Consider the following 19364-nt stretch of genomic DNA (forward strand, 5'->3'; position numbering starts at 1 on the left):
TGAGTTTGGACTTTATCAGAATTAAACTCTAAGAATATCTCAGTTGTTCACTAAATTATTTTCATAGTGCCTGATTATTTTACTTTCAATCTGTGACCAGACTCTCCTTCAAATTATAGTTATAAGTGATGTCTTTATTGCCACATGGGAATAAACTATACAGACTAGCTAACCAGATGTGGAAGCCAAAAGAAATGAAGTGACCTTTATATTCTAAACAACTTATTTTTCAAGGTAAAGGTTAGTATAAACACAAAGAATTTCCTTTGAATTGAGTTACCTGACTACTGTCCTTTTTTTTCTCAGGTCAAATTCACCAGTGCTGTAAAGCTTTCTGAAGGTGGACCAGGGAGTGGAATGGAAAACGGGAGAGATGAAGAGGAGAATTTCTTCAAGCGTCTTGGTAAATGTCACTTGGCCTAAGAATTACATGCAACTTTCATTACACAGAACAAACATTTGATTAGATAAAATGATCTACTTTCTATTGCCATTGATTTCTTATTCATTTCTTTCTCATATGTGTGTTGTTTGTACTACTATTTATAGCTTCTCTATTTGTTATCAATTTGGTGTAACATTTATGGAAGTCCTACCATGTTCCTCATTCCCTAGTGGGCCCTGGGTGTGCAGAGAATAAGACACAGCCTTTTCTTCTGCTCTTCTGTCCTTTATTAAAATCTGAGAGTTCTAAAAAAAACTCCGGGTATCCTTTTATCCACCCACCTAGCTACTTAGGAATTCTGCACATTATATCCCGGACGGGTGGCCAGCCATCCTCTGAACACTTCCACCGAGGGGAAGTTTATTACTTTACAAAGCAACCTGTTCCAGAACTAGACAGCTTTCATTGTGAGAAAGTCTTTCCTTATGTGCTGAAAATATACTTATCCATAAATTTGACTCACTAGTCCTAGTTATGATATCTGTAGCCACACACACACGTACGCTCATACACACATAATGCCAGTTTCACCTATTATCTATTTCTTGTTCTCTCTTTTGATCTCACTTCTGCTCATTAAATATTGTTGATTCCTTTGTTTTCCTTACATAGAAGAGTCTCTAGATCCATCACCAACCTGATTTCATTTTACTATGTATTCTAATTAGATGATGTGCTTTACAAAATGTGGTGCTTCAGATGGAATGCAATGCACTATATTTGACTTTAATCAGTGTAATAGATAGTGTAACTGTTAAGCTCCAGGGATACAGCCAGTGGATGAACACAATTTAAGACTGCATTATCTGTTTTCACATCACGGAGTTGGTTTGTATTGAATTTTGGATTAACTTCTGCCACCTGTCCTTCACATGAACGAATATCATGCATTACTTTGATGTAGCCCTTATTCATTCTTCATCTCAAAATAAATAAAATGTATTGTTTCATTAACTTGGGGCGTAGTTAATTCACTTGTCCAGGAATTCTGAATCTTTCCTTCTCTACAATTGTGCTATAAAAATCCATCATCAGAGACATACATATTTCCCTATTTTCATCCAAGTTGTGGATATTCTCACAAAGCAGGGCAAATACAAAGAAGTAGCTCCTAGAGCACATGTAGTTGACTTTTATTGATTAACAATTTGTGGGTACAGTTTTTCAGCCAACCATACATTTAATTTACTAGTGATCAGCAAGCACTTTCCTACTTTATACAAAAAACATCATTAGACTTTACTAAAAAATTATCTCACTGATATCTTTATAACTCTGTCAAAAGGAGGAATGTAACAGTTCAACACGATGTCTTCCTCAGTAAACTACAGTGGTGTCTATGATTACTTCTGTGTGTTTTTTTTTTTTTTTTAATGTTCCTCCCTATCCAATTCTCTCTTACAGAATTTGGCTAGGACACACATCAGGCTTATTAGTCTATGGTTTCAAGAACCTTCGTAATAATTGGGATCTTTGTCATTTTCTGTCCTCTTGCACTCTTTCCGCTCATGATATTTTAGAGAAGATATGTCTAGTGTTCAAAACTGTCAGTATTATAAAGACATTTTTGTGGTGATTCTTTGAGAGTGAAGTGTGGAACTAAAGTATGTTCTCTAGGTATGTGCTGTGTTAGCTGGATGTCATTTGACTAGTACTGTGATGGCATCTCCAGGTCATTTCTGTGCACTGACTGGAGTGTAATCTGATGGAACAGAGGCTTAAACTCAAAAATTAGGGTCTTTCACATTTGGTGCCTTTTTAATGAAGTTTTTCTTTACTTTCCCATCTGTGAATTTTTCTCCTTAGTAGAAAGGATGAAAGCATAATTGAGTTGTTTACCCTCCTGTGATTTCCTTACACTCCCTTCTTCAAGTAATAGGCCAATATTTTTACTCTTACTCTTGTTCCAAATACGTTATCATTATTGCTTCATAACACTTAGTTCTTTCTGGATTTTGAGTTTTCCTCATCCACTATTCTTAACAGATTTCAACCATTGTTTCATATAGTTTTTATATTCCATTCACAAATAGAAAAGACCTGATGCAGATTATTCATACAGCCTGAGTCTAGGATGAGTTTGTGTCAACAATACCTGTAATACAGTCTCTTCCTGTGTGTCTAGAAGACAAAACGATAAAATCTGGGACTGATTTTGGAATATTTTATGTGCTTTGGACTGGCAAAAGAACATGGCTTGTACATCATCATTCTCTGTCCACGATCTCTGGCTTGTTAAAAATTATAAAAGGTATTCTGTGAGTTAACTCTTTCAGAATCTCTCGCAAAAGACAGGTATCCCCAGCTATTCTGAAAAACCAAAAGAACATTATCTGCTAATCTAAGAACATTGTATTTTGCAACAACTACCATCCTTGACCTTGTGAACATCCTTCTAACTTTGAGCCTGCTTTTGCTTATTTCTTTCTTTCTTTTTTGCTTTGCAATCTGTGGATAAATGATCCCCATGCATCCATTATAGATGCATTGTCTTTTTTCCTTCTCATTAAATTATTTTGATTTAATTGTATATTTTCTGTTTCTTTCTTTAAAGTTGTTAAAGAAAGCAAATATGAAACATTCTTACCCTCAATTTCAGTGTGGTATCTGAACTTCACTGAGTTAAGATAAAATGCAATAGGTGATAGAATTTTTTCAATCTAAAAAAATATTCAACAAATGAAAAATACATTTAACAGAACTGAAATTACATTCACAGACCAGCTATCTTTTTCTTCTATATTTTTCTATTCAATAAGAATATTTTATTTTAGAAATCATGTTGTCTCTATCTGAGGGAAGATATTTCATTAACTAAAGCAATGTTTTTTTTTTTCAGCTGATCAGCAAAATTTACTGAATATCTTCTTTGTGCTCAGCTCTGCCATAAACTGTATGGAAAATGCTGCTTAAAGAAATGCTAGATTTTGAAATGCCCCTTTGGGATTTAACAGCTTTTCAAAAATGCATTCTGTGTAAATCATACCTCAGTAAATTTAATGTTAAAAAATAGTAAATAAATGCAAGTAAAACGTACTGAGACTAAAAGATCAATCATGGCCAAGGAAGCCAAGAGGCATCCTTACATTCTAGTAAGTTTATATGAAAGATTGATATAGAAGAGATACCTTTTATAGGCAAATTACTTTTCAACATTTCTTTCAGTATTACAATATGAAATGTCAGCAGGGTACAACTTGACAATCAGTTTGTAACATGTACAGTGTTGATTTATTTATTACAGTAAGTTTTCCTGACATAATCACTACCTTCTGCAGTATGTAAAGGTCTGAACTCTTTCAACACAAACATTCAGGTATTCTAGAGACAGTGTGGCAGAGTGGTAAGAGTACAGGCTGGTTGTCACTAGGTTTGGATTTGAATTCTGACTTTGTCACTTTCTGTTGCATGAACTTAGACTAGGCTACTTAACCTGTCCCTTTTCTCTTTATCTTGCTGTCTTTATTCTCTCTCATTCTCTCTCTCTCTCTTTTTAATTATCTTTAAAGATCTATCTTACATGACTGTTACAAAAAAATTATTTTAAATAAATTATAAAATATTTCATATAGTACTTGGCACATACTAAGTGCTCAAAAAGTTAGTAAATATATTGTTATCTATTAATGCTATACAGATACAATGGAAATTTTCCATTGTAAATAGCTTTTACTTACAGCGTGATCCTTATGTCCTGGGCTCGTAGGATTCTGCTGATCTTCTTACCTGTAATAAGTGTACATCATTCCGTGAATGATTCTTCACAGAATAGGTTCTTGCTGACAAAGATTGTTTTGATCACTTTTCTCTTAATTACTTTATTTATATTCTTTAACTGCATTGTTTCTGAAGTTCTTTCAATCAAAATGACACTTTCTTTAGTAATATTGAATACATTTCTTTAGAATTAATTAGCTTGTCAAAAATATTGGAAAAAATGGTGGGATACTTATTCTTAATGCTTCCTTTAATAAAATGATGACAACTGTTTTTAATAAATTGGTTAAATAAGAATAAATTTTTTTACCATCCATCCTGTCTTATATATTAGTTCTATTACAAATTTTAGAGTTATCACTTAATGTATCTTAAATCTTAATTATAGTATGAAATAATGAAACAACTGGATTCACTAAAAAGAAAAATATTATTTGGGATCTATCTTAAATTCAAGGTTTAAGTTTAGGTACTGTTAAGGTTATAATTTTTTTTAATGGATGAGATTTCCTGTGATATGTGTATCTATCAAAGGACTGTATATAAATGATTAATAAAGTGATATATAGATAAGAAAAATAACAGGAGTTACCTGTTCTGATAGCTTTGGTAATGTCCAGTGAGTAAATAGAGTAGTATTTTGAAAGGCAGCTGTCTGGAAACAGCATTGTCCAAGAAACATTTGTTCCTTATTTGTAGTTTCTAGCTTTGCCTTCTTTATACCATTTGAAATTGTGTCTTCTGAATTTTTTCCAACTTTAGGTTCTTCTTGTGCTACTTCCTTTTGCATTTAATACAAAATATGCTATACTAAATGGAAAAATAATACTGAAGTTGTTGAATATAGAGTTTTCAATATGGAATATTTGTACCTGAAAAGGAAATGTACCCATAAGGAATGAAATATAGTGATTCAGTTATACATATATATACATTCTTTTTCATATTCTTTTCCATTATGGGTTTATCACAGGATATTGAATATAGTTCCCTGTGCTATACAGTAGGACCTTTTTTTTTTTTTTAATTACTTAGTTTACTTCATTTTTGGCTGCGTTGTTGCTGCACATGGGCTTTCTCTAGTTGTGGCGAGTGGGGGCTACTCTTCATTGCGGTGCATGGGCTTCTTATTGCGGTGGCTTCTCTTGTTGCAGAGCACGGGCTCTAGGCGCGCGGCCTTCAGTAGCTGTGGCTTACGGGCTCTAGAGCTCAGGCTCAGTAGTTGTGGCACAGGGGATTAGCTGCTCCGCGGCATGAGGGCTCTTCCTGGACCAGGGCTCGAACCCATGTCCCCTGCAGTGGCAGGCAGATTATTAACCACTGCGCCACCAGGGAAACCCCTGAGTCATTTTTGTGCTTAGGAAAATTTTCAAACATAGACAAAGAGTAAAAACGACCCAAGGGATCCCAAATATCCATCGCCCACTTGCAATAATGATAAAAAATTTTCCAATTTGCTTCATCTTATTTTTTTTTTAATGTATTATGGAACAAATTCCAGATACCATACCATTTCACACCTACATATTTCAGTATGATGCTGAGACATTTTAAAAGTTGTTGACCAGGAATTGGTAATTATTTTCATGCCATGCCATAATTTTTTTTTTTCAATTTACCAGGAAGTTTTAAATTTGTATGCACTTAACTTCAAATTATATAGAGCAACAGAGCTACAAGGAAAATATAGACAAATTCACTACCATAATAGGAGATTTAACATATTGCTGTCATTCACTGATAGAGGATACCTCTTTCAGAACCAGTAGACCGCCCCCCCTAAAAAAATTAGTAAGGATATAAAAAACTTAAATAATGTGAGCAGCAAATTTGATTCAACAAGCAGATATATAGTCACTATACTACAAAACTTTAAATTACAAATTATTTTCAAGCACACTTGGAACATTTTTAAAACTGACCATATTGTGCTATAAGGCAAATTTTAACAAATATAAAAGTATTAAAATTATACAAAGTGTGTTTCTTGACTTGTAGTTAAGCTACAAATCAGTAACAAAAAAGTAACTAGAAGTTATGAAATACACTACTTCTAAGTAACTCCCCCAAAAACAAATCAAAATGGAGTAAGAAAATAATTTGAACTGAATGATAATAAAAATATTTCATACCAAAACTTGGATGTGACTAAAGCTGTGCTTACAGGAAAACGTATAGTCTTTTTTTTTTTTCAAGGTAACAGTAGTGTTGTTTTTTTTTTAATTGCACACATGTCTATAAACCTAATACATAGGTTTTCTCTTTTTTTTTTATACAGCAAGTTCTTATTAGTCATCAATTTTATACACATCAGTGTATACACGTCAATCCCGATCACCCACTTCATCATACCACCACACCCACCCCCCCGCAGCTTTCCACCCTCGGTGTCCATACTTTTGTTCTCTACATCTGTGTCTCAGTTTCTGCCCTGCAAACCTGTTCATCTGTACCATTTTTCTAGGTTCCACATATATGCGTTAATATACGATATTTGTTTTTCTCTTTCTGACTTACTTCACTCTGTATGACAGTCTCTAGATCCATCCATGTCTCAACAAATGACCCAATTTCGTTCCTTTTTCTGGCTGAGTAATATTCCATTGTATATATGTACCACAACTTCTTTATCCATTCATCTGTCGATGGGCATTTAGGTTGCTTCCATGACCTGGCTATTGTAAATAGTGCTGCAATGAACATTGGGGTGCATGTGTCTTTTTGAATTGTGGTTTTCTCTGGGTATAGGCCCAGTAGTGGGATTGCTGGATCATATGGTAATTCTATTTTTAGTTTTTTAAGGAACCTCCATACTGTTCTCCATAGTGGCTGTATCAGTTTACATTCCCACCAACAGTGCAAGAGGGTTCCCTTTTCTCCACACCTTCTCCAGCATTTGTTGTTTGTAGATTTTCTGATGAAGCCCATTCTAACTGGTGTGAGGTGATACCTCATTGTAGTTTTGATTTGCATTTCTCTAATAATTAGTGATGTTGAGCAGTTTTTCATGTGCTTCTTGGCCATCTGTATATCTTCTTTGGAGAAATGTCTATTTAGGTCTTCTGCCCACTTTTGGATTGGGTTGTTTGTTTTTTTAATATTGAGCTGCATGAGCTGTTTATGTATTTTGGAGATTAATCCTTTGTCTGTTGATTCGTTTGCAAATATTTTCTCCCATTCTGAGCGTTGTCTCTTCGTCTTGTTCATGGTTTCCTTTGCTGTGCAAAAGCTTTGAAGTTTCATTAGGTCCCATTTGTTTATTTTTGTTTTTATTTCCATTACTCTAGGAGGTGGATCAAAAAAGATCTTACTGTGATTTATGTCAAAGTGTGTTCTTCCTATGTTTTCCTCTAAGAGTTTTAGAGTGTCTGGTCTTATATTTAGGTCTCTAATCCATTTTGAGTTTATTTTTGAGTATGGTGTTAGGGAGTGTTCTAATTTCATTCTTTTACATGTAGCTGTCCAGTTTTCCCAGCACCACTTATTGAAGAGACTGTCTTTTCTCCATTGTATATCCTTGCCTCCTTTGTCATAGATGAGTTGACCATAGGTGCATGGGTTTATCTCTGGGCTTTCTATCTTGTTCCATTGATCTATGTTTCTGTTTTTGTGCCAGTATCATATTGTCTTGATTACTGTAGCTTTGTAGTATAGTCTGAACTCAGGGAGTCTGATTCCTCCAGCTCCATTTTTTTCCATCAAGACTGCTTTGGCTATTTGGGGTCTTTTGTGTCTCCATACAAATTTTAAGATTTTTTGTTCTAGTTCTGTAAAAAATGCCATTGGTAATTTGATAGGGATTGCCTTGAATCTGTAGATTGCTTTGGGTAGTAGAGTCATTTTCACAATATTGATTCTTCCAATCCAAGAACATGGTATATCTCTCCATTTGTTGGTATCATCTTTAATTTCTTTCATCAGTGTCTTATAGTTTTCTGCATACAGGTCTTTTGTCTCCCTATGTAGGTTTATTCCTAGGTATTTTATTCTTTTTGTTGCAGTGGTAAATGGGAGTGTTTCCTTAATTTCTCTTTCAGATTTTTCATCATTAGTGTATAGGAATGCAAGAGATTTCTGTGCATTAATTTTGTATCCTGCAACTTTACCAAATTCATTGATTAGCTCTAGTAGTTTTCTGGTGGCATTTTTAAGATTTTCTCTGTATAGTATCATGTCATCTGCAAACAGTGACAGTTTTACTTCTTCTTTTCCAATTTGTATTCCTTTTATTTCTTTTTCTTCTCTGATTGTTGTGGCTAGGACTTCCAAAACTGTGTTGAATAATAGCAGTGAGAGTGAACATCCTTGTCTTATACCTGATTTTAGAGGAAATGCTTTCAGTTTTTCACCATTGAGAATGATATTTGCTGTGGGTTTGTCGTATATGGCCTTTATTATGTTGAGGTAGGTTCCCTCTATGCCCACTTTCTGGAGAGTTTTTATCATAAATGGGTGTTGAATTTTGTCAGAAGGTTTTTCTGCAGCTATTGAGATGATCATATGGTTTTTATTCTTCAATTTGTTAATATGGTGTATCACATTGATTGATTTGCATATATTGAAGAATCCTTGCATCCCTGGGATAAACCCCACTTGATCATGGTGTATGATCCTTTTAATGTGCTGTTGGATTCTGTTTGCTAGTATTTTGTTGATGATTTTTGCATCTATATTCATCAGTGATATTGGTCTGTAATATTTCTTTTTTCGTAGTATCTTTGTCTGGTTTTGGTATCAGGGTGATGGTAGCCTCATAGAATGAGTTTGGAAGTGTTCCTTCCTCTGCAATATTTTGGAAGAGTTTGAGAAGGATGGATGTTAGCTCTTCTCTAAATGTTTGATAGAATTCACCTGTGAAGCCATCTGGTCCTGGGCTTTTGTTTCTTGGAAGATTTTTAATCACAGTTTCAATTTCATTACTTGTGATTGGTCTGTTCATATTATCTATTCCTGGTTCAGTCTTGGAAGGTTATACCTTTCTAAGAATTTGTCCATCTTCCAGGTTGTCCATTTTATTGGCATAGAGTTGCTTGTAGTAGTCTCTTAGGATGCTTTGTATTTCTGCGGTGTCTGTTGTAGCTTCTTCTTTTTCACTTCTAATTTTATTGATTTGAGTCCTCTGCCTCTTTTTCTTGATGAGTCTGCCTAATGGTTTATCAATTTTGTTTATCTTCTCAAAGAACCAGCTTTTAGTTTATTGATCTTTGCTATTGTTTTCTTTGTTTGTATTTCATTTATTTCTGCTCTGATCTTTATGATTTCTTTCCTTCTGTTAACTTTGGGTTTTGTTTGTTCTTCTTTCTCTAGTTCCTTTAGGTGTAAGGTTAGATTATTTATTTGAGATTTTTCTTGTTTCTTGAGGTAGGCTTGTATTGCTGTAAACTTCCCTCTTAGAACTGCTTTTGCTGCATCCCATAGGTTTTGGATCATCGTGTTTTCATTGTCATTTGTCTCTAGGTATTTTTTGATTTCCTCTTTGATTTCTTCAGTGATCTCTTGGTTATTTAGTAAAGTATTGTTTAGCCTCCATGTGTTTGTGTTTTTTACGTTTTTTCCCCTGTAATTCATTTCTAATCTCGTAGCGTTGTGGTCAGAAAAGATGCTTGATATGATTTCAATTTTCTTAAATTTACTGGGCTTGATTTGTGACCCAAGATGTGATCTATCCTGGAGAATGTTCCATGCACACTTGAAAGTGTAATCTGCTGTTTTTGGATGGAATGTCCTACAAATATCAATTAAATCTATCTGGTCTATTCTGTCATTTAAAGCTTCTGTTTCCTTATTTATTTTCATTTTAGATGATCTGTCCATTGGTGTAAGTGAGGTGTTAAAGTCCCCTACTATTATTGTGTTACTGTCGATTTCCTCTTTTACAGCCGTTAGCAGTTGCCTTATGTATTGAGGTGCTCCTATGTTGGGTGCATATATATTTATAATTGTTATATCTTCTTCTTGGATTGATCCCTTGATCATTATGTAGTGTCCTTCCTTGTCTCTTGTAACATTCTTTATTTTAAAGTCTATTTTTATCTGATATGAGTATTGGTACTCCAGCTTTCTTTTGATTTCCATTTGCATGGAATATCTTTTTCCATCTCCTCACTTTCAGTCTGTATATGTCCCTAGGTCTGAAGTGAGTCTCTTGTAGACAGCATATATATGGGTCTTGTTTTTGTATCCTTTCAGCAAGCCTGTGTCTTTTGGTTGGAGCATTTAATCCATTCACGTTTAAGGTAATTATTGATATGTATGTTCGTATGACTATTTTCTTAATTGTTTTGGGTTTTTTTTGTAGGTCCTTTTCTTCTCTTGTGTTTCCCACTTAGAAAAGTTCCTTTAGCATTTGTTGTACAACTGGTTTGGTGGTGCTGAATTCTCTTAGCTTTTGCTTGTCTGTAAAGCTTTTGATTTCTCCATTGAATCTGAATGAGATCCTTGCCCGGTAGAGTAATCTTGGTTGTAGGTTCTTCCCTTTCATCACTTTAAGTATATCATGCCACTCCCTTCTGGCTTGTAGAGTTTCTGCTGAGAAATCAGCTGTTAACCTTATGGTAGTTCCCTTGTATGTTATTTGTCGTTTTTCCCTTGCTACTTTCAGTAATTTTTCTTTGTCTCTAATTTTTGCCAATTTGATTAGTATGTGTCTCGGCGTGTTTCTCCTTGCGTTTATCCTATATGGGACTCTCTGCGCTTCCTGGACTTGGGTGGCTATTTCATTTCCCATGTTAGGGAAGTTTTCAACTATAATCTCTTCAAATATTTTCTTGGGTCCTTTCTCTCTCTCTTCTCCTTCTGGGACCCCTATAATGTGAATTTTGTTGCATTTAATGTTGTCCCAGAGGTCTCTTAGGCTCTCTTCATTTCTTTTCATTCTTTTTTCTTTATTCTGTTCTGCAGCAGTGAATTCTGCCATTCTGTGTTCCAGGTCACTTATCTGTTCTTCTGCCTCAGTTATTCTGCTATTGATTCCTTCTAGTGTAGTTTTCATTTCAGTTATTGTATTGTTCATCTCTGTTTGTTTGTTCTTTAATTCTTCTACGTCTTTGTTAAACATTTCTTGCATCTTCTCGATCTTTGCCTCCATTCTTTTTCCGAGGTCCTGGATCATCTTCACTATCATTATTCTGAATTCTTTTTCTGAAAGGTTGCCTATCTCCACTTCATTTAGTTGTTTTTCTGGGGTTTCATCTTGTTCCTTCATCTGGTACATAGCCCTCTGCCTTTTCATCTTGTCTGTGTTTCTTTGAGTGTGGTTTTTGTTCCACAGGCTTCAGGATTGTAGTTTTTCTTGCTTCTGCTGTCTGCCCTCTGGTGGATGAGGCTATCTAAGAGGCTTGTGCAGGTTTCCTGATGGGATGGACTGGTGGTGTGTAGAGCTGGGTGTTGCTCTGGTGGGCAGAGCTCAGTAAAACTTTAATCTGCTTGGCTGCTGATGGGTGGGGCTGGGTTCCCTCCCTATTGGTTGTTTGGCCTGAGGCATCCCAACATTGGAGCCTACCTGGGCTCTTTGATGGGGCTAATGGCAGACTCTGGGAGGGCTCACACCAAGGGGTACTTCCCAGAACTTCTGCCAGTGTTCTTGTCCCCACGGTGAGCCACAGCCACCCCCGCGTCTGCAGGAGACCCTCCAACACTAGCAGGTATGTCTGGTTCAGTCTCCCCTGGGGTCACTGCTCCTTCCCCTGGGTCCCAGTGCACACACTACTTTGTGTGTGCCCTCCAAGAATGGAGTCTCTGTTTCCCCCACTCCTGTCTAATTTCTGCAATCAAATCCCATTAGCCTTCAAAGTCTGATTCTCTAGGAATTCCTCCTCCTGTTGCTGGACCCCCAGGTTGGGAAGCCTGACATGGGGCTCAGAACCTTTAGTCCAGTGGGTGGACTTCTGTGGCATAAGTGCTCTCCAGTCTGTGAGTCACCCACCCAGCCGTTCTGGGATTTGACTTTACTGTGATTGCACCCCTCCTACAGTCTCATTGTGGCTTCTCCTTTGTCTTTGGATGTGGGGTATCTTTTTTGGTGAGTTCCAGTGTCTTCCTGTCGATGATTGTCCAGCAGCTAGTTGTGATTCTGGTGCTCTCGCAAGAGGGAGTGAGAGCACGTCCTTCTACTCCGCCATCTTGGTTCAGTCCCCATGCCATAATTTTTTATCTTGTGGTAATAAAGTCCAAAGGAATCTTTTTCCCAAGCTTGAACTGCTTCCAAAGGATGTGTTTTCTAAAAGAACAGGTGCTCATCTTTTTCCACTAGTACACACTCTCATGGTAAACCAAGCTCATAATTGTAAATATCGCCCTTTTATTTACAAAGAATGCAAGTTATTAAAGGGGTACATCCAACTCTGGATCTGATTTTTAAATGCAAATTTGTGAACATTAGTGTTTATTAATAGGAACAAATCATTCACCATACATCTGCAACCACCAATCATGACCTGCTTACGTATAGGGAACCTTAGTTGAGAGCAAAGGCTACGAGGGCCACTTTTTTTGTGTTGAGGCAGCAAATGGGAAAGTGGGGCAATGGGTGGGAGGTATCAAGGTATTTTTCAGAGAAGAGGTGAGAAAGCCGTTTCCTGTAATGGGATCTGTGACTTAGCGAGGACCTGGAGTTCGCAACATTGCAAATGAATGGTGTCAGCACACATTAAGCCAAGCACTAAATCAGGGGGTATATTCTTATGTGCTGAAAGTACATTTCAGAATCATGGGAAGTAATTTGGGCTTGGTGTTTAAAACTATATTCAATATTATAGCATTATGTAAGAGAAACTAAATATTATATATATATGTGTGTATATATATATACTAGAAGGTATAGAAAAGCTATGAGATACTTAGGTTTTTAAAAAAGTACCTGGGGTTAAAAAAAAATGAAGAACAATGCTTTGTATTATTCTTGCTTAATGTGTGATCCTTAGACTTTCTATATTAAAATCACGTGGCATGTTTGTTTAAAATATACATAGCCTGCAGACCTATGGAATCCAAATCTCTAGCGATGAGATCTGATAGTCTGCATTTTAAGAAGCTCTAGACTGATTCTCATTCGTATGCAGTTTAACTATGGAAAAATAAGTGAGGATGAATCAGTGGTTCCTAAACCTCTGACCACCGTGTGGGGTCAGGCTGGCTGCATCCTTATCATCTGTGAGGCTTTACAAAGCACACATTCTTACACTCCTCTTTCAGAGACTCTGGTTCTGAACTTCTGAATAAGATTCAAAAACTGCCCAGATAATTCTGATGCACAGGCAGGTTTGGAAATCCTGGCATTAAATGACCAACCTCTCAAGTCCTTTACAACTCTAATAATCAAGGATTCTTTGCATTGTAACTAAGATATCAAGATACCGTCTTTGATATCAGTTTTTTGTAACAGATCTGAAATTGCACAGTGATTTTGCATCTTCCATAAAAACAGAAGTTAGTTACAGGCAGAATCATCTTAAATAATCCTCTTAGCAGTATTAGAGAAGAGACCTGAAAGCAAAATGATCAAACCCTATATTTATCTATTTTTTTAATTTTTAATTTTTAAAATTTATTTTATTGATGCATAGTTGATTTACAATGTTGTGTTAATTTCTACTATACAGCAAAGTGATTCCGTTATACATACATATATATATATATATATATATATATATATACATTCTTTTTCACATTCTTTTCTGTTATGGTTTATCACAGGATATTGAATATAGTTCCCTGTGCTATACAGTAGGACCTTGTTGTTTATCCATTCTATATATAATAGTTTGCATCTGCTAATCCCTAACTCCCAATCCATCCCTCCCTCACCCACCCTTCCCCCTTGGCAACCACATGTCTGTTCTCTATGGATCAGACCCTATATTAAAATAGTTATATAAGACCCCTTATTTACATATGCTATGTGTCATCAGATTCCTAAAAGTCAAGGTGTCCAAATCAAGCATTAGATAGAGAGGAGGGAAGTGTCGTTCAGGAAAAAGTTCTTAGGCCAACACTACAGAAAATGCATTGTTGAAACTTCAAAGCTCTTTTTTAATCTACAAGCATTACACTCTCTCTCCTTCATTCCTCCAACATGGGAAAACCCCTACAGGTTGCCACAGTTTTGATGACCATCTGTCTTCCAACCAAGATGGTGGAAAAAGCAAAAACGTGGTGAATCTTGGAGCAATCCGACAAGGCATGAAGCGCTTTCAATTTCTGTTAAACTGCTGTGAGCCAGGGACAATTCCTGATGCATCGATCTTGGCAGCCGCCTTGGATCTTGTAAGTTGTTGGAAGAATTTTCTCACCCTGTACCCCATTCCAGTTAATTCTGCTAATGGAAGAAAGCATGAATCCCTACTCCAAAGCCTAACTATGGGGTTACGTTTTTGGTCTTTTTTTTTTTCCTCAGCATTAGTGGCAAGAGGAGGGAAAAAGGTAGTAAGGTGAAAGAAGAAAAGAAAGGGGAAAAAATCTTAGTAAATATATTCTGTACAGCATCATGATTAAAAGTATATGAGGGTTCTGGAATAAGATTGCCTGGGTTAAAATCACTCTGACATCTATTAGCTAAACCCTGTAAAATGAGATTAAGTGTAATAATTATGCCTACCTCCTAGGGTTAGTGTGAGGATTAAATGAGATATTAAATGTAAAGTCCTCATCATAATGCCTGAAATATAGCAATTGCTCAATAAAGTAGGTCATTATTATTATCACATTAGTCATGTCTGTCATGTATTAGTCCTTTAAACTCTGTCTTGGTTTAATTGCATATTAATTGAGGGAAAATATGAAGCAAGGATCAATTGAAATTAATTGCACAGAAGCACCTTGAACATTGTGTAGCCTTATACACATGTAAGAGATTCAAGAGTATAATGTGGATCTTGTTTAGAAAGTATTTTTGTCAAATAAACGAGACCCAGATATGAGTTTTGAACACAATCTCTCAATTTCCTTTATTTATCTTCTGGTTTAATAAATTCTTCATATGCTATATAAATACTGGGTACAAAATTCCAAGTAAATATCAAGAAATAAAAGTCTTCTGTATTCACGTTTTAAAAAGAAAAACTAAAATAGACCTTTTTACAACAAAACCCCTTTAGCCTGCCTACAAATGATCCCTTTTTATAACACATGAATATGTAACCACTGGCCACTCATATTTTACCTTGGAAAATAGTCCAAACCTTTTAATATAATTCATGACATTTTTCTGTGACATTAATAGCTTTTGCTCTCATGATATTTAGTGACCAGCAAGGTATGTAGCTTCACTTAAGCCGAAAATGCAAATACCACTGTAATCACCCAGAATGATGACCTGTGGTTATTTAAGATTTTTCAGTCAGTTTCCGATTCCTGGACATTGGTCTTTGAAAGTATTTTTTTTTTAATTCCAAAGTGTTTAATGTGTACTGATATATGCTATGATGACTGTAAAATGTAGAAAGTCACAGGTCTCCAGGAGAGCTGAGGCAGGTGGCAATCAAACAATCAAAGAACAATGAGATGCCTGTCTAAAGCAAGAGAGCTGACAAGGCAAAGAGCCAATTTCTTGTTTTCTAAGTGGGAGAGAGGAAACCAACCTGTCACTCTTTTGAGTCATGCATGGTTCTTCTTAATCACCAACTGGCCAGGGTTCAAAGCCAGCAAAGGATAGAGCCAGATTAGAACAGACCTTATATTTGGTACAATACCATTTTGACTCTCTCATTAAAAAATTATGTGAGATCACTCTAGGAACTTTAAAATGTGAAAAATAAGAAATTCTGTATTTTAAACCTGATAGTTTAAATGTGATTAAGAAAGTGAAGATGACACAAATTAGTTGAACAATGGTTAAATACACAATAACAATGGTGCATTAGAACTTTAAGGGTAGTTTATGCTATAGTGTTCCAGATGTACTATTATGTCCATCTTTGTCTCAATCCTAAAGTCACAGATACTTTGGAAAATTTTTAGACAAGTGAGGCATCAAATTTCTCCAGCAACTGCCTGAGTTTAAGGAAAATGATAATAATGAATCATGTTACTTCAACTTACTGTTGAAAGAGAAAGACAGAGGCACAGCTGGCCCTACAAATTGGACAATGATAGGATAATAGCATTTGGATAACAGTCAGTAAAATAAGCACCTGATGACAGAGAGAATGGATTGACCTTCCCTCTCTGGAAAGCCTCAGCCCCACACCAGAGATCCTGAGTGAAGTCTCCACATGAATGCATATCATGTACTGGACTCCAAGCCACTCTTTTCATTCACGCATTTTCCACATGAGAGAACAAAAGCCCCAAGAGCTAAGGTGACTTTGCTCAAGGTCATATAAGCCTGTCGAAGTGAAAACTGGGCTCAGAGCAGAACTTTCTGATTCTATTCAGGACTCTTTTAGCAATACTGTATACTTTCTCTGTAAAAAAAAAAAAAAAAAAAAAAAAAAAAGTTATTTAGGTAAATCAGAAAGAGTGTCTCTTGATACACTGAAAATGTACTTAAATGTATATGATCTCCATAATAAAGAAGATGGCAAATGATTTCTAATGGTCCAAAAACAATTGAATCTTTAAAAAAAAAAAAGATCATGTGAATACATGATGAATTTATAATAGGAACATATAGGAGATTTTCAACTTTAAAGATTCACACTACACATTCACCCACTAAACCAGTGATTCTTAACATTTTGGAGACATAAACTCTTTAAGAACTGAATGAAAGCTATGGAGAGCTATGGAGAGAATTACACTTACAGACAAAATTCAGCCTGTAATATCAGAAGGTTCATGAACTCCCCCAAAACCCACCCATGAAAAAAAAATGGGGAGAACACAATCTCAATGTATTATCATTGGCAAAGAGAGACTCTTTAGTAAAGTAATTGGAATGATTTTATTAACATTGATGGTGTAAAAACAGAAGGAATAACTGCTTCCTACATAAAAAGCTTTTAAGCTTTTAAGATATGTGGTCATGGGAGAAACAGGAGGCTTGTCACAAAGAGAGTGATACATTTGAAAGTTTAAAAAATAATCCCAGTCGAGGGCTTTCCCTGATGGCGCAGTGGTTAAGAATCCTTCTGCCAATTCAGGGGACACGGGTTTGAGCCCTGGTCCAGGAAGATCCCACATGCCCTGGAACAACTAAGCTCATGCACCACAACTACTGAGCCTGTGCTCTAGAGCCTGCAAGCCACAACTACTGAAGCCCACGCACCTAGAGCCTGTGCTCTGCAACAAGAGAAGCTACCGCAATGAGAAGCCCGTGCACTGCAACAAAGAGTAGCTCCTGCTTGCTGCAACTAGAGAAAGCCCACACGCAGCAATGAAGACCCAAAGCAGCCAAAAATAAATAAATTTATTTCAAAAGTAATAAATAAAATCGTGTTATCAATAGGTTCTTTTAAAAAAAATCCCAATCGAACAAATCAATACTGGCTTCTGAATGGAGATTATAAAAGTATTCATCAATATTCTTCTTAAAATAATCAGTCTCTTGGATGCTGGAATTTCATTCCCTCTCATCAGATGGTTCCATACCTCTATGATTTCCAACTGCTATAATGCTTAGAGTTTTCAAGGAGATGTAATTCATGGCGGAATTCCAGAAAACATTTAAAATTTATTTTACTTCCTCCAAATAAGACTATGGCCAGGTAGTTACCAGACCACTAGATTCTCCTTTCTTCCCTTCCTGTTGGACCAACTCTGGCCCTGCTTGACCTTCCCAATCTTATTAATCTCATGGTAATAAATAAAATAAAGGGGGTTTGATACTTATAAGCAGTGTCTTCAAGCTTCAAAGTAAAGAAGCATTTTCTGATCATTATAGATGTCCAGTGATGAAGTAGATACATTGAGAAGTAATTAGCTCTTTGTCACTACACTGGACTCAATGGGGAAGTACAGGGAGACTCAAGAAGGGGGTGGTTAGTATGAGTTTCTTTCGTATCTGAGAATATTTGATTCTAGGTCAAGGCCAAGGAGTGTCCAGAGGTCAGAATCAGTCACGGTTTAAAGGAAACAGAGACAGATTCCAGGTAGACATGGTTGGTTGAAAAAAAAGGGGTAGGTGATGATGGTGGTGATGGTACTCATGGTGGTGGTAATGTTGGTGGTGATGGTAGTCGTGGTGGTGGTGTGGTGGTGGTGGCAGTGGTGAGAGAGGTGGTGGTAGAAGATAACAAAAGTAACATTTTCATTGTATGTCATAGTTAATAAAGCACCTTCACATTCATTGTCTTATTTGTTGATATAAGAGGAAAGGGTTAAGCCAGGACATGGTCCCCAAATGAGGGTACATTCAACTTCAGTTTCTCAGGTATAGAAAAGTGAAGGAATTGAAGTCACTGGTGAATACTGGCAAGAGGACTGAGAGGAAGGAAAATATAGCTGCATGTCCAGTATGTTTGAATCATAGTAACATCCTATTTTTACTATCATTGTGCAAGTGTGGCAATTGCAGTTGTTCATACCTGTCTATTTGGGTTAGGAGACCCTTGAGATTACTCTAACGTTCACAAGTTGTCTTCTATTAAATGTATTATTAACTTTTGTATCCTCTGTGTTTGGTTTCACTTAATATCTGATCTCATCTGCTTCCTGACTTTCAGAAATGCTTTACTTTTAAATATGTTCTAGAGTGAATTTGGGAGTGTTCCTCCCTATGCAAATTTTTGGTAGAGTTTGAGAAGGATCAGTGTTAGCTATTCTCTAAATGTTTGATAGAATTCATCTGTGAAGCCATCTGGTCCTGGACTTTTGTTTGTTGGAAGATTTTAATTACAGTTTCAATTTCATAACCTGTGATAGGTCTGCTTATATTTTCTAATTTTTCCTGCTTCAGTCTGGGAAAATTGTACCTTTCCAAGAATTTGTCCATTTCTTCGTGGTTGTCCACTTTATTGGCATATAGTTATTTGTAGTAGTCTTTTATAATCCTTTGTATTTCTGTGGTGTCAGGTGTGATTTCTCCTTTTTTATTTCTAATTTTATTGATTTGCATCCTCTCCCTTTTTTTCTTGATGAGTCTGGCTAATGGCTTATCAATTTTGTTTATCTTCTCAAAGAAACAGCTTTTAGTTTTATGGATCTTTGCTATTGTTTTCTTCATTTCTCTTTCATTAATCTCTGCTCTGATTTTTATGATTTCTTCTACTGACTTTGGGTTTTTTTGTTCTTTCTCTAGTTGCTTTAGGTGTAAGTTTAGATTGTT

The 19364-nt window shown here is 36.0% G+C and overlaps 1 protein-coding gene across 3 annotated transcripts in view; it reads left to right on the forward strand.

Moving 5' to 3' along the window:
• The window catches only part of UNC80 (unc-80 homolog, NALCN channel complex subunit), a 237618-nt gene that overhangs the window by 66751 nt on the left and 151503 nt on the right, over positions 1 to 19364 (forward strand). For all 3 annotated transcript variants that reach the window (XM_082467395.1, XM_082467397.1, XM_082467396.1), the window contains exons 21-22: positions 307 to 403; positions 14253 to 14425. In XM_082467395.1, the coding sequence (XP_082323521.1) occupies positions 307 to 403; positions 14253 to 14425 (270 nt within the window). The remainder of the gene's footprint in view (positions 1 to 306; positions 404 to 14252; positions 14426 to 19364) is intronic.

This window comes from Balaenoptera physalus (assembly GCF_965194825.1).
Source record: "Balaenoptera physalus genome assembly, chromosome: 6".
Taxonomy (NCBI): Eukaryota; Metazoa; Chordata; class Mammalia; order Artiodactyla; family Balaenopteridae; genus Balaenoptera; species Balaenoptera physalus.